Source organism: Bos grunniens, chromosome 20, assembly GCF_055505025.1.
Source record: "Bos grunniens cultivar Pamir isolate PY7600 chromosome 20, Bosgru_T2T1.0, whole genome shotgun sequence".
In the NCBI taxonomy this organism is placed as follows: domain Eukaryota; kingdom Metazoa; phylum Chordata; class Mammalia; order Artiodactyla; family Bovidae; genus Bos; species Bos grunniens.
The window spans coordinates 4,023,518-4,038,564 of NC_141184.1; the positions used below are offsets into that span (position 1 = coordinate 4,023,518).

At 42.8% G+C, this 15,047-nt stretch overlaps 1 protein-coding gene across 3 annotated transcripts in view; it reads left to right on the top strand.

Moving 5' to 3' along the window:
- The window catches only part of ADAMTS16 (ADAM metallopeptidase with thrombospondin type 1 motif 16), a 193,374-nt gene that overhangs the window by 115,788 nt on the left and 62,539 nt on the right, over positions 1-15,047 (top strand). For all 3 annotated transcript variants that reach the window (XR_015149151.1, XM_086362465.1, XM_086362466.1), the window contains one exon: positions 443-581. Coding sequence is in view for 2 of the 3 variants with exons in the window: in XM_086362465.1 (XP_086218591.1) it covers positions 443-581 (139 nt within the window). In the remaining variant the exon portion in view is untranslated. The remainder of the gene's footprint in view (positions 1-442; positions 582-15,047) is intronic.

The following is a 15,047-nucleotide window of genomic DNA, read 5'->3' on the forward strand; positions in this document are numbered from 1 at the left end:
CTTTGTTAGGTTGCAAAGACTATGAAGGGAATATGCATACAGCAAAAGAATCAAATGTCTATATATTTTTATAGATGTATTTGAGTCTAGTTTAATATTACGATCATCTTCTTATTGACACGACTAATGTTTCAAGAGCTTAAAACAGATTACCTTCTATATGTTGGTTCTGTGCTGTGCTTAGTGGCTCAGTCATGTCCAACTCTATGTGACCCCATCGACTCTAGCCCGCCAGGCTCCTCTGTCTATGGGATTCTCCAGGCAAGAATACTGGAGTGGGTTGCCATGCCCTCCTCCAGGGGATCTTCCTAGCCCAGGGGTCGAACCCAGGTCTCCCACATTGCAGGCAGATTCTTTACCAACTGAGTCACCAGGGAATCCCAAGTTACCTACTGTATGTTCTACTTTAACTCATTTTCTCTTTCCCTTTTTTATTTTGTAGCTTCTGTTTCAGGGAAGGAACCCAGGCATTGCCTGGGAATACTCCATGCCAAGGTTGGAGGTTGAGAAGAAGCTTGGAGCCCAGCCCAGCTACACGTGGGTGACCATCCGCTCCGAGTGCTCCGTCTCCTGTGGAGGAGGTAAGTCTCATCCCACAGTTGACCTGGTGATGGGCACAGAGGTGCCAGGCCTCTTTGGGCCATGGGACGCACTGCCATGGTCTTCAACATCTAGCCCTGGTCCCCATCACGTGCCCTGGTCCCCATCACGTGCCCTGGTCCTCATCACAATATACTGACCCTCATCTTGTCCTGATGAGGACCCCAGGGCTCCTTAACTCTTCCAGAGGCAGTGTCTGAGCAGTGGTCCCGAGTGTCCCTTGAGAACTTGGGCTCCCTTTTCTAATTCAGCTGTGTCCACAAGTGCCCTTAAAGTTTAGTGAATTGGATTCTCCTTTTTGTCTAGTATAAGATTTTTTAAAAGGTAATTTTATTATTTGAGATCATTCATTTTTTTAAATTTTATTTTATTTAACTTTACAATATTGTATTGGTTTTGCCATATATCAAAATGAATCTGCCACAGGTATACATGTGTTCCCCATCCTGAACCCTCCTCCCTCCTCCCTCCCCATACCATCCCTCTGGGTCGTCCCAGTGCACCAGCCCCAAGCATCCAGTATCGTGCATTGAACCTGGACTGGCAACTCGTTTCATATATGATATTATACATATTTCAATGCCATTCTCCCAAATCATCCCACCCTCTCCTTCTCCCACAGAGTCCAAAATACTGTTCTATACATCAGTGTCTCTTCTGCTGTCTCGTATACAGGGTTATTGTTACCATCTTTCTAAATTCCATATATATGCGTTAGTATACTGTATTGGTGTTTTTCCTTCTGGCTTACTTCACTCTGTATAATAGGCTCCAGTTTCATCCACCTCATTAGAACTGATTCAAATGTATTCTTTTTAATGGCTGAGTAATACTCCATTGTGTATATGTACCACAGCTTTCTTATCCATTCATCTGCTGATGGACATCCAGGTTGCTTCCATGTCCTGGCTATTATAAACAGTGCTGCAATGAACATTGGGGTACACGTGTCTCTTTCAATTCTGGTTTCCTCAGTGTGTATGCCCAGCAGTGGGATTGCTAGATCATAAGGCAGTTCTATTTCCAGTTTTTTAAGGAATCTCCACACTGTTCTCCATAGTGGCTGTACTAGTCTGCATTCCTACCAACAGTGTAAGAGGGTTCCTTTTTCTCCACACCCTCTCCAGCATTTATTGCTCCTAGACTTTTGGATTGCAGCCATTCTAACTGGCATGAAATGGTACCTCATAGTGGTTTTGATTTGCATTTCTCTGATAATGAGTGATGTTGAGCATCTTTTCATGTGTTTGTTAGCCATCTGTATGTCTTCTTTGGAGAAATGTCTATTTAGTTCTTTGGCCCATTTTTTGATTGGGTCATTTATTTTTCTGGAATTGAGCTGTAGGAGTTGCTTATATATTTTTGAGATTAGTTGTTTGCCTGTTGCTTCATTTGCTATTATTTTCTCCCATTCTGAAGGCTGCCTTTTCACCTTGCTTATAGTTTCCTTTGTTGTGCAGAAGCTTTTAAGTTTAATTAGGTCCCATTTGTTTATTTTTGCTTTTATTTCCAATATTCTGGGAGGTGGGTCATAGAGGATCCTGCTGTGATATATGTTGGAGAGTGTTTTGCCTATGTTCTCCTCTAGGAGTTTTGTAGTTTCTAGTCTTACGTTTAGATCTTTAATCCATTTTGAGTTTATTTTTGTGTATGGTGTTAAAAAGTGCTCTAGTTTCATTCTTTTACAAGTGGTTGACCAGTTTTCCCAGCACCACTTGTTAAAGAGATTGTCTTTAATCCATTGTATATTCTTGCCTCCTTTGTCAAAGATAAGGTGTCCATATGTGCGTGGATTTATCTCTGGGCTTTCTATTTTGTTCCATTGATCTATATTTCTGTCTTTGTGCCAGTACCATACTGTCTTGATGACTGTGGCTTTGTAGTAGAGCCTGAAGTCAGGCAGGTTGATTCCTCCAGTTCCAGTCTTCTTTCTCAAGATAGCTTTGGCTATTCGAGGTTTTTTGTATTTCCATACAAATTGTGAAATTATTTGTTCTAGCTCTGTGAAGGATACCATTGGTAGCTTGATGGGGATTGCATTGAATCTATAAATTGCTTTGGGTAGTATACTCATTTTCACTACATTGATTCTTCCAATCCATGAACATGGTATATTTCTCCATCTAATAGTGTCCTCTTTGATTTCTTTCACCAGTGTTTTATAGTTTTCTATATATAGGTCTTTAGTTTCTTTAGGTAGATATATTCCTAAGTATTTTATTCTTTTCGTTGCAATGGTGAATGAAATTGTTTCCTTAATTTCTCTTTCTGTTTTCTCATTATTAGTGTATAGGAATGCAAGGGATTTCTGTGTGTTGATTTTATATCCTGCAACTTTACTATATTCATTGATTAGTTCTAGTAATTTTCTGGTGGAGTTTTTAGGGTTTTCTATGTAGAGGATCATGTCATCTGCAAACAGTGAGAGTTTTACTTCTTCTTTTCCAATTTGGATTCCTTTTATTTCTTTTTCTGCTCTGATTGCTGTGGCCAAAACTTCCAAAACTATGTTGAATAGTAATGGTGAAAGTGGGCACCCTTGTCTTGTTCCTGACTTTAGAGGACATGCTTTCAATTTTTCACCATTGAGGATAATGTTTGCTGTGGGTTTGTCATATATAGCTTTTATTATGTTGAGGTATGTTCCTTCTATTCCTGCTTTCTGGAGAGTTTTTATCATAAATGGATGTTGAATTTTGTCAAAGGCTTTCTCTGCATCTATTGAGATAATCATATGGTTTTTATTTTTCAATTTGTTAATGTGGTGTATTACATTGATTGATTTGCGGATATTGAAGAATCCTTGCATCCCTGGGATAAAGCCCACTTGGTCATGGTGTATGATCTTTTTAATGTGTTGTTGGATTCTGATTGCTAGAATTTTGTTAAGGATTTTTGCATCTATGTTCATCAGTGATATTGGCCTGTAGTTTTCTTTTTTTGTGGCATCTTTGTCAGGTTTTGGTATTAGGGTGATGGTGGCCTCATAGAATGAGTTTGGAAGTTTACCTTCCTCTGCAATTTTCTGGAAGAGTTTGAGTAGGCTAGGTGTTAGCTCTTCTCTAAATTTTTGGTAGAATTCAGCTGTAAGCCGTCTGGACCTGGGCTTTTGTTTGCTGGAAGATTTCTGATTACAGTTTCAATTTCCATGCTTGTGATGGGTCTGTTATGATTTTCTATTTCTTCCTGGTCAAGTTTTGGAAAGTTGTAGTTTTCTAAGAATTTGTCCATTTCTTCCACATTGTCCATTTTATTGCCATATAATTGCTGATAGTAGTCTCTTATGATCCTTTGTATTTCTGTGTTGTCTGTTGTGATCTCTCCATTTTCATTTCTAATTTTATTCATTTTATTTTTCTCCCTTTGTTTCTTGATGAGTCTGGCTAATGGTTTGTCAGTTTTATTTATCCTTTCAAAGAATCAGCTTTTGGCTTTGTTGATTTTTGCTATGGTCTCTTTTGTTTCTTTTGCATTTATTTCTGCCCTAATTTTTAAGATTTCTTTCCTTCTACTAACCCTGGGGTTCTTCATTTCCTCCTTTTCTAGTTGCTTTAGGTGTAGAGTTAGATTATTTATTTGACTTTTTTCTTGTTTCTTGAGGTATGCCTGTATAGCTATGAACTTTCCCCTTAGGACTGCTTTTACAGTGTCCCACAGGTTTTGGGTTGTTGTGTTTTCATTTTCATTCGTTTCTATGCAAATTTTGATTTCTTCTGTGATTTGTTGGTTATTCAGCAGCGTGTTGTTCAGCCTCCATCATTCAGATGAAAGCCACTCAAATTATTATATATTTCTTGTTGATGATGAGAAATAGAAACCTTTGTGGAAGCGAGTGATACAGAGTGATAATTTTTTATCAAATGGTGGTGATGTCGTCGCTAAGTCATGTCCAACTCTTACAACCCCATGGATGGTAGCCTGTCAGGCTTCCCTGAGCATGGGATTCTCTAGGCAAGAATACTGGAGTGGGTTGCCATTTCCTTCCCCAGGGGATCTTCCCAACCCAGAGATCAAGCTTGGGTCTCCTGCACTGCAGGCAGATTCTTTGCTGACTGAGCTACGAGGGAAGCCCTTTATCAAATGGTCTTGTTCAAACATTTTATTGGAAAGAAATTTGCTATAAAGTCATATACTTAAATTCACTAAGAAATTATAAGAGTTTCATGAAAGAGTCAGTAAAAATGACAAGAAACAACATGTCAAAAAGAAGAATTTCATTTGACAGAAGATGAGTTTGTCATCTTAATACCTTAAGAATTTTCAGCCCATGACTGAGTTGAGGAAGCCAGTTCACTGGAGAGATATTTTTAGCTAGAGCCACTTTGTGCTATCTGGGAAAGGATGGAGAATAAATACTTACAAATTTTAGAGACAAAATATTAAATTCTACCTAATATTGAAAAACAGACACGTTTCCATATGGCCAAAGGGCTTTCAGCTTTGTACATTCCAGGTTTTAATAATTAGGAAATTAGTCTAAACAGTACTGTAAATTTAAGTACATGCTGTGTGCTGTGCTTAGTTGCTCAGTCATGTCCAGCCCTTTGCAACCCTGTGGACTGTAGCCCACTAGGTTCCCCTGTTGATGGACTTTTCCAGGCAAGAATATTGGAGTGGGTTGCCATGCCCTCTTCCAGGGAATCTTCCCAACCCAGGGATCAAACCTGAGTCTCCTGCATTGCAGGCGGATTCTTTACTGTCTGAGCCTCCAGGGAAGCCCAAGAATACTGGAATGGGTAGCCTATCCCTTCTCCAGCAGATTTTTCCCACCCAGGAATCAAACCAGAGTCTCCTGCATTGCAGGCAGATTCTTTATCAGCTGAGCTACAAGGGAAGTCCATATGTTTAAGTATAATAGGACACAAATGAACATTTTATAAAGTAAGAATAAAATGAGTTGATAAGGAAAAAACTGAACTCGTGTCTTCTTAATAATTGCTTTAAATCAATGAATGGAAGGAAACACAGAAAAATTGAACAATTAAAAAATAACAGTCTGAAAAGTTAACACCACGTACTCGATATGTATTTATTCTTCTCATTAAAAATAAAATGTTTAAATCCTATTTAAATTCTGACTTTAGGAGCTTTCTAAGGCAAAATAGAATCCCTTTCTGCAATGCAGACTAGCAACAAATGACCCTAAAGGCAGCCAGAGAAAATGTGGGGTATCTACTCTGGCGAGGGACCCACATCAGCTATAATTTTACCCCATTTGGGAAATAAAACAGGCCGTACTCGTGGGCATCCCGTGTGTGGTCTGGCTATTACTCTAATCCCATTTATTCTCCTTCCCTTTCTCTTCTGGTCTCACAGCCATCCCCTACGACTCTCTGGTCCCTATTGGCTGCATTTGATTTTATCTGTCCCTATTTAGGATTATCTAACAGTGTTTGATTAAAATAATAAACCACAAAGCCTTCTATTTGTGTAAGGATAATTTTCAGATGCGTCCTTGTAGATTTTCATGTGGCTAAAAGAGTGCAGCAAGTCACATGGCAGCACGTGTAAGGACGGCTGGTCCATGAGTATGTTTCATTAGGGCTTTTCTCCGTGTCCTCCCTGGGAGAGCCAGGCATGCAGAGGACGCTGGGTTTCCTCAGCTCCAACCACGTGGCCGCCTCAATAGCCTGAAACACTCTAGCAGATGCTGAGCATGCTTGCAAATCACCAAGGTCCACCTAAGGAATAATTCTCACTTTGAGGTTTCTAGAGGAAATCAACCCAAAACCCATCCCCTAGTCATTTGCCTGAAGAATTGTGTTATAGAGTCAGTGAGTGGTTGTTTGTTTTTAACTTTGATGGAAAATTCATGGAAAATCAAGGTTTCTCTATTCAACAGCTAGAAGGGATGTCTAACCCCATCCTTTTATCATCACCTGTGTAGTAGGTGGCTCTTTTATACAGTCTTCCAGTGGAAATGCCAAGGCTGTGCAGCTCCCAGGACTCAGTGCCTAACCAAGAGCATCTTAAGTTTTTTTTAATTGAAGTATAGCTAATTTACAATTTGGCATTAGTTTCAGGGGTATAGCAAAGTAATTCCATGATATATATATATATATATATGTATACGAATAACGTATGTACATCTGAATAACATATACGTATATGTATAACTGAATATACTGTGCTATATTGAATATATTTGTTGATTATCTAGCTTATGTGTAGTAGTGTGTCTCTGTTAATCCCAAACTCCTAACTTATCTCTCCTCCCCTTCCCTCTTACATAGCCGTAAGTTTGTTCTCTATGTCTGTGAGGTTCTTTCTGTTTTGTAAATAAGTTCATTTGTAACATTTTTTTTTAGATTCCACATGTAACTGATACCATATGATATTGGTCTTTCTCTTTCTGACTTACTAAGTATATCACCTCTAGGTTCGTCCATGTAGCTGCAAATGCCCTTATTTCATTCTTTTTTATGGCCGAGTGACATTCCATTGTGTCAAGATTACTGTATCTTCGTCCATTCATCTTAGGTTGCCTCAGTGTCTTGACTGTTGTAAACAGTGCTGCTATGGATGATGGGGTGCGTGTGTCGTCTTGAATCAGTTTTATCTGGATATGCCCAGGAGCGGGATCTGATGTAGCTCTACTTTTAGTTTTTTAAGGAACCTCCATAGTGTTTGCCATAGTAGCTGCACCAATTTATATTCCCACACTCTCTCCACCATTACTTTTTGTAGACTCTTTGATGGCCATTTTGACCAGTGTGAGGTGATACCTCATTGTAGTTTTGATTTGCATTTCTCTCGTAATTAGCCGGAGAAGGCAATGGCAACCCACTCCAGTACTCTTGCCTGGAGGATCCCTGGGACGGGGTAGCCTGGTGGGCTGCCGTCTCTGGAGTCCCACAGAGTCGGACACAACTGAAGCGACTTAGCAGCAGCAGCAGCAGTAATCAGCAGTACTGAGCATCTTTTCATGTCCCTTTGCACCATCTGTATATCTTTGGAGAAATGTCTGTTTAGGTCTCCTTCCCACCTTTTTAATGGGTTGTTTGTTTCTTTGACATTAGCTGTTTGTGTATTTTGAAAATTAATCCCTTGTTGGTCACTTCTCTTCCAAATATTTTCTCCCATTCTATAGGCTGCCTTTTCATTTTAGTTAGGGTTTCCTTTGCTGTGCAGAAGCTTTTAAGTTTAATTATGTCCAATTTGTTGATTTTTATTTTTATTTGCATTACTCTAGGAGACAGATCCAGAAAATATTGCTGCAGTTTATGTCAATGGCTGTTCTGCCTATGTTTTATTCTAGGAGTTTTATGGTATCTGATCTTCCATTTAGGTCTTTAGTCCATTTTAAGGTTATATTTGTATACATGTTAGAGAATGTTCTAAGTTCATTCTTTTACCTGGGAAGACTGTAGCTGTCCAGTTTTCCCAGAACCACTTATTGAAGAAATCATTTTTTTTCCATGTGTACTCTTGCCTATTTTTTCGTATATTAATAAAGCATAAGTAGGTGGGCTTAAGGAAAGGGCACTGTTTAAATGCTATTGGCTTGAAGTGGACCCTCCTATATTTTCCTAAAAGGGCAAGACCACACCTTCCCTTCTCCCACTCTTTCTCTTGCATCCCCCAGGATTATCCTATTTTCTGTACAAACAAGATAAAAATAAGAAACACAACATTGTGGTTAACTGGGCACCTACCGCGTCCTGTCACTTGCCTGGTCTTGTGGAAACCCTCAGTTCAGTTCAGTGCAGTGCAGTCTCGCAGTCGTGTCCGACTCTTTTCGACCCATGAACTGCACCCCGCCAGGCCTCCCTGTCCATCACCAATGTCCAGAGTTTACTCAAACCTATGTCCATTGAGTCAGTGATGCCATCCAACTGTCTCATCCTCTGTCATCCCCTTCTCCTCCCACCTTCAATCTTTCCCAGCATCAGAGTCTTTTCCAATGAGTCAGCTCTTCACAGCAGGTGGCCAAAGTATTGGCGCTTCAGCGTCAGCATCAGTCCTTCCAGTGAATATTCAGGACTGATTTCCTTCCTCAACAGGGCTTAAAAACAGAAAGACCCCACCTGAGGCAGCCAGATCAGGTTCAGGTCTGGGTTTTGTTTCATCTGCATCATATTTTACGTTTTGAAGATTTCCACTTGCCTAGGCCTCTTCCTAACCTAGGCTGGAACACTTGAAGCATGCTTTGCTTAGTTTCCTTCTTGTGACTTTAACGTCTACAAGCTGGAGAAACAGCTAGGGAACGAGTAAACCAGGAGGAGACCCCTGGGAAACCCCCCAGCCCTGGTTTCATCTGGAAACATCACCTGGCCTCTGTAAAAAAAAGGACAGTCCCATCCCTTATCTGTTCTAATGGGCCATTTCTCTTTAGACAGCAAGGTTTCCTGACAAGGCAGGCAGTGCCTCTCATCTTTTCTGGCAGCGTCCTCTGCTCATTTTTTTTTTCCTTTCCACTCACTCTTGTGACATAACCATGGGATTTTATTTCAGTAATCCTGCTTAGTTGTGCCTTTGCCGGACTCTCACTGGGGCACTCATGATGGGGTGGTGGAGGAAGGATTCACACAGGGAGATGCTAAGCCAAGAGTATTTGAGAGGAGGATCCAACTTAGCCGATTAAGTGTGACTCTAAGATAGGGACTTTCAGACACGGGAATGGCTTCAGCAGACTCTTGTTTCCAGTGTAAGGGCATCAGCTATTTCTCAAAGTTACTTATGCTGTGCTTTTTAAAAATCAACCTCGGTGACTCCGTTGGCTCAATGTATTTCAAACAGTAATGAATTTCAAACCACTGCTTTACTTTCACATGAAAAGGCTTATTCAGATTTGGCTTATCAGTTCAGCTGCTGAGTTGTGTCCGACTCTTTGCGACCCCATGGACTGCAGCATGGCTTATAGTTACATTTAATCTCTCTGATACATATCATGCAGTATCTGGGGATGATCTCTTTTTTCAAATGGGAATAATTCCTCTGATTTACAGTTAGTGTTCCTCAGACAAACCCTAAGACTGACTTGTAAATCAAGCTCTCTTACGCTTTTCCAGCAATGTTCTCATCATCAGCTGCAGATATTTCTAGGGCTTAAACTTTAATTTTAGTGATGAGGTTTAGAAAATAGAATAAAAATTACATATTGGAAACCTTGCCTTTGTTTTGTTGATAGGAAACCATTTATTCATTTACTGTCCAGTCAGCAAATGTTTCTGAGTATCAGTCTGAACCTCAGTTCAGCTCAGTCTCTTAGTTGTGTCCAACTCTTTGCGACCCCATGAACTGCAGCACGCCAGGCCTCCCTGTCCATTACCAACTCCCAGAGTCCACCCAAACCCATGTCCATTGTGTCGGTGATGCCATCCAACCATCTCATCCTCTGTCATCCCCTTCTCCTCCTGCTCTCAATCTTTCCCAGCATCAGGGTCTTTTCAAATGAGTCAGCTCTCCACATCAGGTGGCCAAAGTATTGGAGTTTCAGCTTCAACATCAGTCCCTCCAATGAACACCCAGGACTCTCAAGAGTCTTCTCCAACACCACAGTTCAAAAGTGCTGAACCTCAAACTTTTAAATCAAGTGGGGAAAATGTAGAGACCTTTGCTTAAACCTCTCTGTCTCTGAACTGGATGATGAAACACTAGTGTAATTTTTCTTGTTCAGTTGCTAAATAGTGTCTGACTCTTTTGTGACCCCATGGACTGTATGTAGCCTACTGGGCTCCTTTGTCCATGGGGATTTCCCAGGCAAAAATCCTGGAGTGGGTTGCTATTTCTTTCTCCAGGGGATCTTCCCAGACCAGGGATTGAACTGATGTCTCCTGCATTGGCAGGCAGATTCTTTACATCTGAGTCGCCAGGGAAGCCCCATAATGTAATTGTTACTTTTATTAAAAAGTATTGAGTGACTTACTAGCAATATGGCTGACTGAAACATGGGACCTCTATAAGGTACCTGATGCAAAGAGCTGACTCATTGGAAAAGACCCTGATGCTGGGAAAGATTGAAGGCAGGAAGAGAAGGGGACGACAGAGAATGAAATGCTTGGATGACTCTATGGACATGAGTTTGAGCAAGCTCCAGGAGTTGGTGATGGACAGAGAAGCCTGGCGTGCTGCAAGTCCATGGGGTCACAAAAAGTCGGACACGACTGAGCCACCAAACTGAATTGAACTTCTATGGCATGGGGCATTTTTGTTCTTCCTTAAATGTGTAAGGCACCATGCCGAGTTCTGTCTGTGAAGAGGAATCATGTAGACTGGCCCTGTCCCCAAAAACATGCATACCCACCTATGCAACATGCAAGGCTACATGCTGTCGTGTGCCGGGGTCCGTGAGAGCCCAGAGCCCCAGGAACCCGGCACAGAGAGCGCTGGGGAGCTGCACTTTGAGCATCTGGAGTAGTCACAGGTGGAGACCTGGGACCGCTTTTGAACATCAACTGTTCATAGTCTTCCTCTAGTTGGCTAAAAGTCATATCTTTTTCACAGGAACTACTTCAAATTAGATTTCCCCCATCCATACATTTAGAACATCCTTACATGCTTTGAGTCTTAAAGTAAATGTGCATTTTACTTTTTTAAACTTTAAAGGCTTGAGCTTGTCCTTCTAGGTCCCAGATATCAACTGAAATGATTCTGGCTTTTTCCTCCCTGTGTCGGGTCACCTTTGAGCCAAATTCATGAAACTACTTCTGTGTCTTTATCCAAGACCCTGAGAAGTTGCAAAGCACATCCTCCTTTAGCCCTCTTACCCACCAGAAAAGCAGAGAAGAGGAATACAAAGTTCATCCCTGGACAGGGGCCACTGTCCTCAGGGGCCATGTGTGATGTCCACCCCATCCCTCTCCTGGAGCACCCTCAAAGGTGCAGGGTAAGTTGCAGAAGCCCAGCTCATCCCAAGGAGTAGGAATTCTTCCCTTTCTCAGAGTCTCCCAGTCCTGCAAAGTCCCCCTCCTCTGGGGCACTGGGACCTGCCCAAGGTCTAGTCCCTCACACAGGCCCATGGTGGTCATGTGGTCATGACTGGTTCCTTCCCCCCTCTTGCCATGGGTGTGTGTGTGTGTGTGTGTCTGTGTGTGTGCCTGTGTGGGTTTCAAGTCCTGCTGCCCACATCTCAGTTAACCAAACTTGGGACCTTAAAGACGGGGAATGCCCACCTAAAACAAGACGAGCGGCATGTCCTGCTGTCACCTTGGACCAGCCCATGCTGTCGGGGAACTCAGATATCGGGCCAGTTTCTCATCAATCAGAACTGACACAGGATGCCACGGGCCATCCATAAATGGTAGTCATCGCCACCCTCCAAGCTCAGGTGCCCATTCAGGTTCCGTAAGCCTGGCGTGATCATGCCAGCAAAGCTGCCACTCAGGCACACATGGGAACAGCTTAGACTCTGAGCATCAGCTGCCAGGAGTTCCCCCACCCTGCTTTCCTGGAGCTACCAACCCTCTCCACCTTCAAGGCCCTTCAGCACACAGACACCACGTGTCCGCATGGCGCACACTTCTTGTGAAAGCACATGCTTTGTTTGTGGAATATCTTCCGGTTTCCTGGGCAGTTTTGCTTACAGGATTGGCTTCCTTGCCTTTATAAAAGAAGGCTAAGGCTTTTGGCAACAGCTGGAAATCATTCTGCCATTAGAATGACTGAAAACGTAGAGATTCTTTGATATAATCACCGTCTTTAAGACTGAATACTCTTCTTCCAGATACTTTGGCAAAGTATGAAGATTCTAAAATGATTTCCAAAGAGCTGGCCAGAGCTGGTTTCTGTAAAAAGATTAAGATAGAGCTTCATCTCTTTGCTCATTAAACTCACCACCTTCCATGGCCAGGGTTCAGCTTTGGGTTTTTCCCATTTAAAGGATTATTCTGTCTTTTTTTATTTATTCTTTGAATTTTAACTCTGCTTCTCTCTTATCTATTAATATGGATCATTTTAGAAGGTTGGCCAGCTTGATTCTAACATTCCTGTGGACTCACAGATTTTTCTTTCTGACAAATAGTTGAGAGATTGTAAGTACAGTTGAGAAATTGCTTTACAGCTGTGCCTTGGTCAGAAAAATGATACCTGAGTCTCTGCAAACATTCAGCCAGGTGGCTGACGAGACCTCATCCCACATGAAACTCATCTGAAAACGTAATTATCTAAAATCTAGTGTAGAAATAGAACCCAGAAACCCTAAATACCATTGGCCATATGGCTGTCTATATTTTCCCAGGATATTTAGATATTTGAAAACAAGAGAAACATTTAAATTCACCTTTACATCTATTTTGTTGATATGGAAAATTAATTTTACATTAAAACCTCGAGCATCCCTACCACACACAAGCAGATTTGACCTCCAGAATTCATCATCCCTTGGCGCGTTGCTGGACTTTTAGATTCCTGAGCATTTCCATGTGGAATAAAGCAGAGCTTTCCCAGGCTGAATCCCTATGAAAATCTCAGATCAACTCAAATGCTCTGACTTGATCAGAGATCCCGAGTCAGGAGTGTTTTCCTATCCTCATATCCAGGGCTTCCCAGGTGGCTCAGTGGTAAAGAATCTGCCTGGCAGTGCAGGAGACACAGGAGATGAGGGTTTGATCCCTGGATCGGGAAGATCCCCTGGAGGAGGAAATGGCAATCCACTCCAGGATTCTTGCTGGAGAAATCCCATGGGCAGAGGAGCCTGGTGGGCTATGCTCCATGGGGCCATAGAGAGATGGACACAACTGAAGCGACTGAGCATGCATATCCATAGGCAACTACCTCCCGTCTGGCAGGACCTGCGGTGATGCTCTTCACCCTGGGATGTGGGCGCTGACACCTTAGTGTCCCTAAGGACATGAGTTCAATGAAGAGAATGTTGAAGGTAGCTGAGCCTTGCCGTTTCCATTTTAATAGTCTAGGATTGGGGCATCACTGGGCCATCCCATAGGCACCTGGCAGGTAATGTTTCATCCGTTCACCAGTGTCTGTCCGCATGAAGCAGGAGTGCCTGCAGCCTGAGAAGCCTGGTGTGCAGGCACCCAGCCCATGGGTGGTAAGACTGCTGACCGACAGTCTGCCTGAGTTTCCCCATCTGAGAGCTGACCAATAGCCTGTCTTATTCTCCACCTGACTTAATCTTGGTGAAAATGCACAGAGACATTGGGTGTGGTTCCCTTGAAAATGCAGGAATGGAGGGGATGACTGTAGTGGGACTGAAAGGATATTTTTTTCTGTAGGCTCCCAGGCCAGCCTCTGCCTGGACATGTTAAGTGTCCTGCCGAGGGAAGGCTTCGTATGATGCGTCCTCACATCTCATCATTCCAGTGCGCTCTTGTGTTGACTGATGACAGGACGTTTTCTTCCTTTCTTTGGTTTTGATTTCTTCTGTTGCACTGGTTTCAATTTTGTAAGCTTTCTTGATGCTTTGAACGTCCCTTGGGTTTGAGGAAGGGCTTTTGTAGCTTCTCTGCACCTCTGGTGGGCTTTGCTCTGCTCACCAGTGATCAGCTCTAGGAGGCACTCAGGCAGCAGGCCACGGTCCCTGCCACCCCAAGGCGGTGCCTCCTGCAGCTTCCACGCCCAGGCGCTTGTCTCACGGCTCGATTACACCTGACGTGTGCACTTGTCGCTTCTTTGTCTCTGTGGTTGAGATTCACTGACGGTGATGGAGCGGTCTGGGGTGGTGGTCTGTTGGTGATGTTTCCTGTGTATTATCAGCTGCTGTGTGCACAGAGTCCACACAGCCTAGGCACCAGGCATTGCTTTGTTGAAGGATGAATGCAAGACCTCGACCACTTTCTGATTTATAAACACACGAGGGCACAGATGGAAATGATGACACAGGGTCAGCCAGCCGCCTCCCCTCCACGGCGGCGTCCCCAGGGCCTCCTTATGCTTCTCATCCACCTGCTGCTGTGTGTGAAAAAAGGGAGCGTGCCTGAAAGTGGATGGCTTAGAATTCACATTTCATTACTTCCAGCCTTAAACTCCACTCCCAGTGAGACAGAGTGTAAGAAATTGCCCTCCAGTGTGTGACGGGTTCTGAAGTAGAAAATGTTATGAATCTCCTTCCTTCTCAAGCAAAAATCAAACAAGAGGTTGCAATTGCCACACGTGCCCATCACATTGGATAGAAGGACCAGGCCAGCCAGTGACCCATCACACCGAGGCTGGAAGGTTGCAGCGGGGGGTTTGGCCAGACTGCCAGAGATTGAGTTCTGGCCCTTTAAAACATGTGACCTTGTGAGCTCCTTAAGCCTTTTACACACTAGTGAGCCCATCTGTAAAGTAGAATAATCATGTAATCAACCGTATAGGGTTCCTTTAAGGATTACAGGAGAGAAAAACCTGTAAAGCTCTCACACTCCATCTAGCCAAGTAAATGTCAGCTTCTATTCTCTTCTGTTAGTGTTATAGCTTTGCTTAAGAAATCGCACTGTTTGGGTTACTAAACCCTTAAAGCCAAAGGAAATTCCACAATGACACTAGTCACGTGGCCCCAGGCAAGGGTG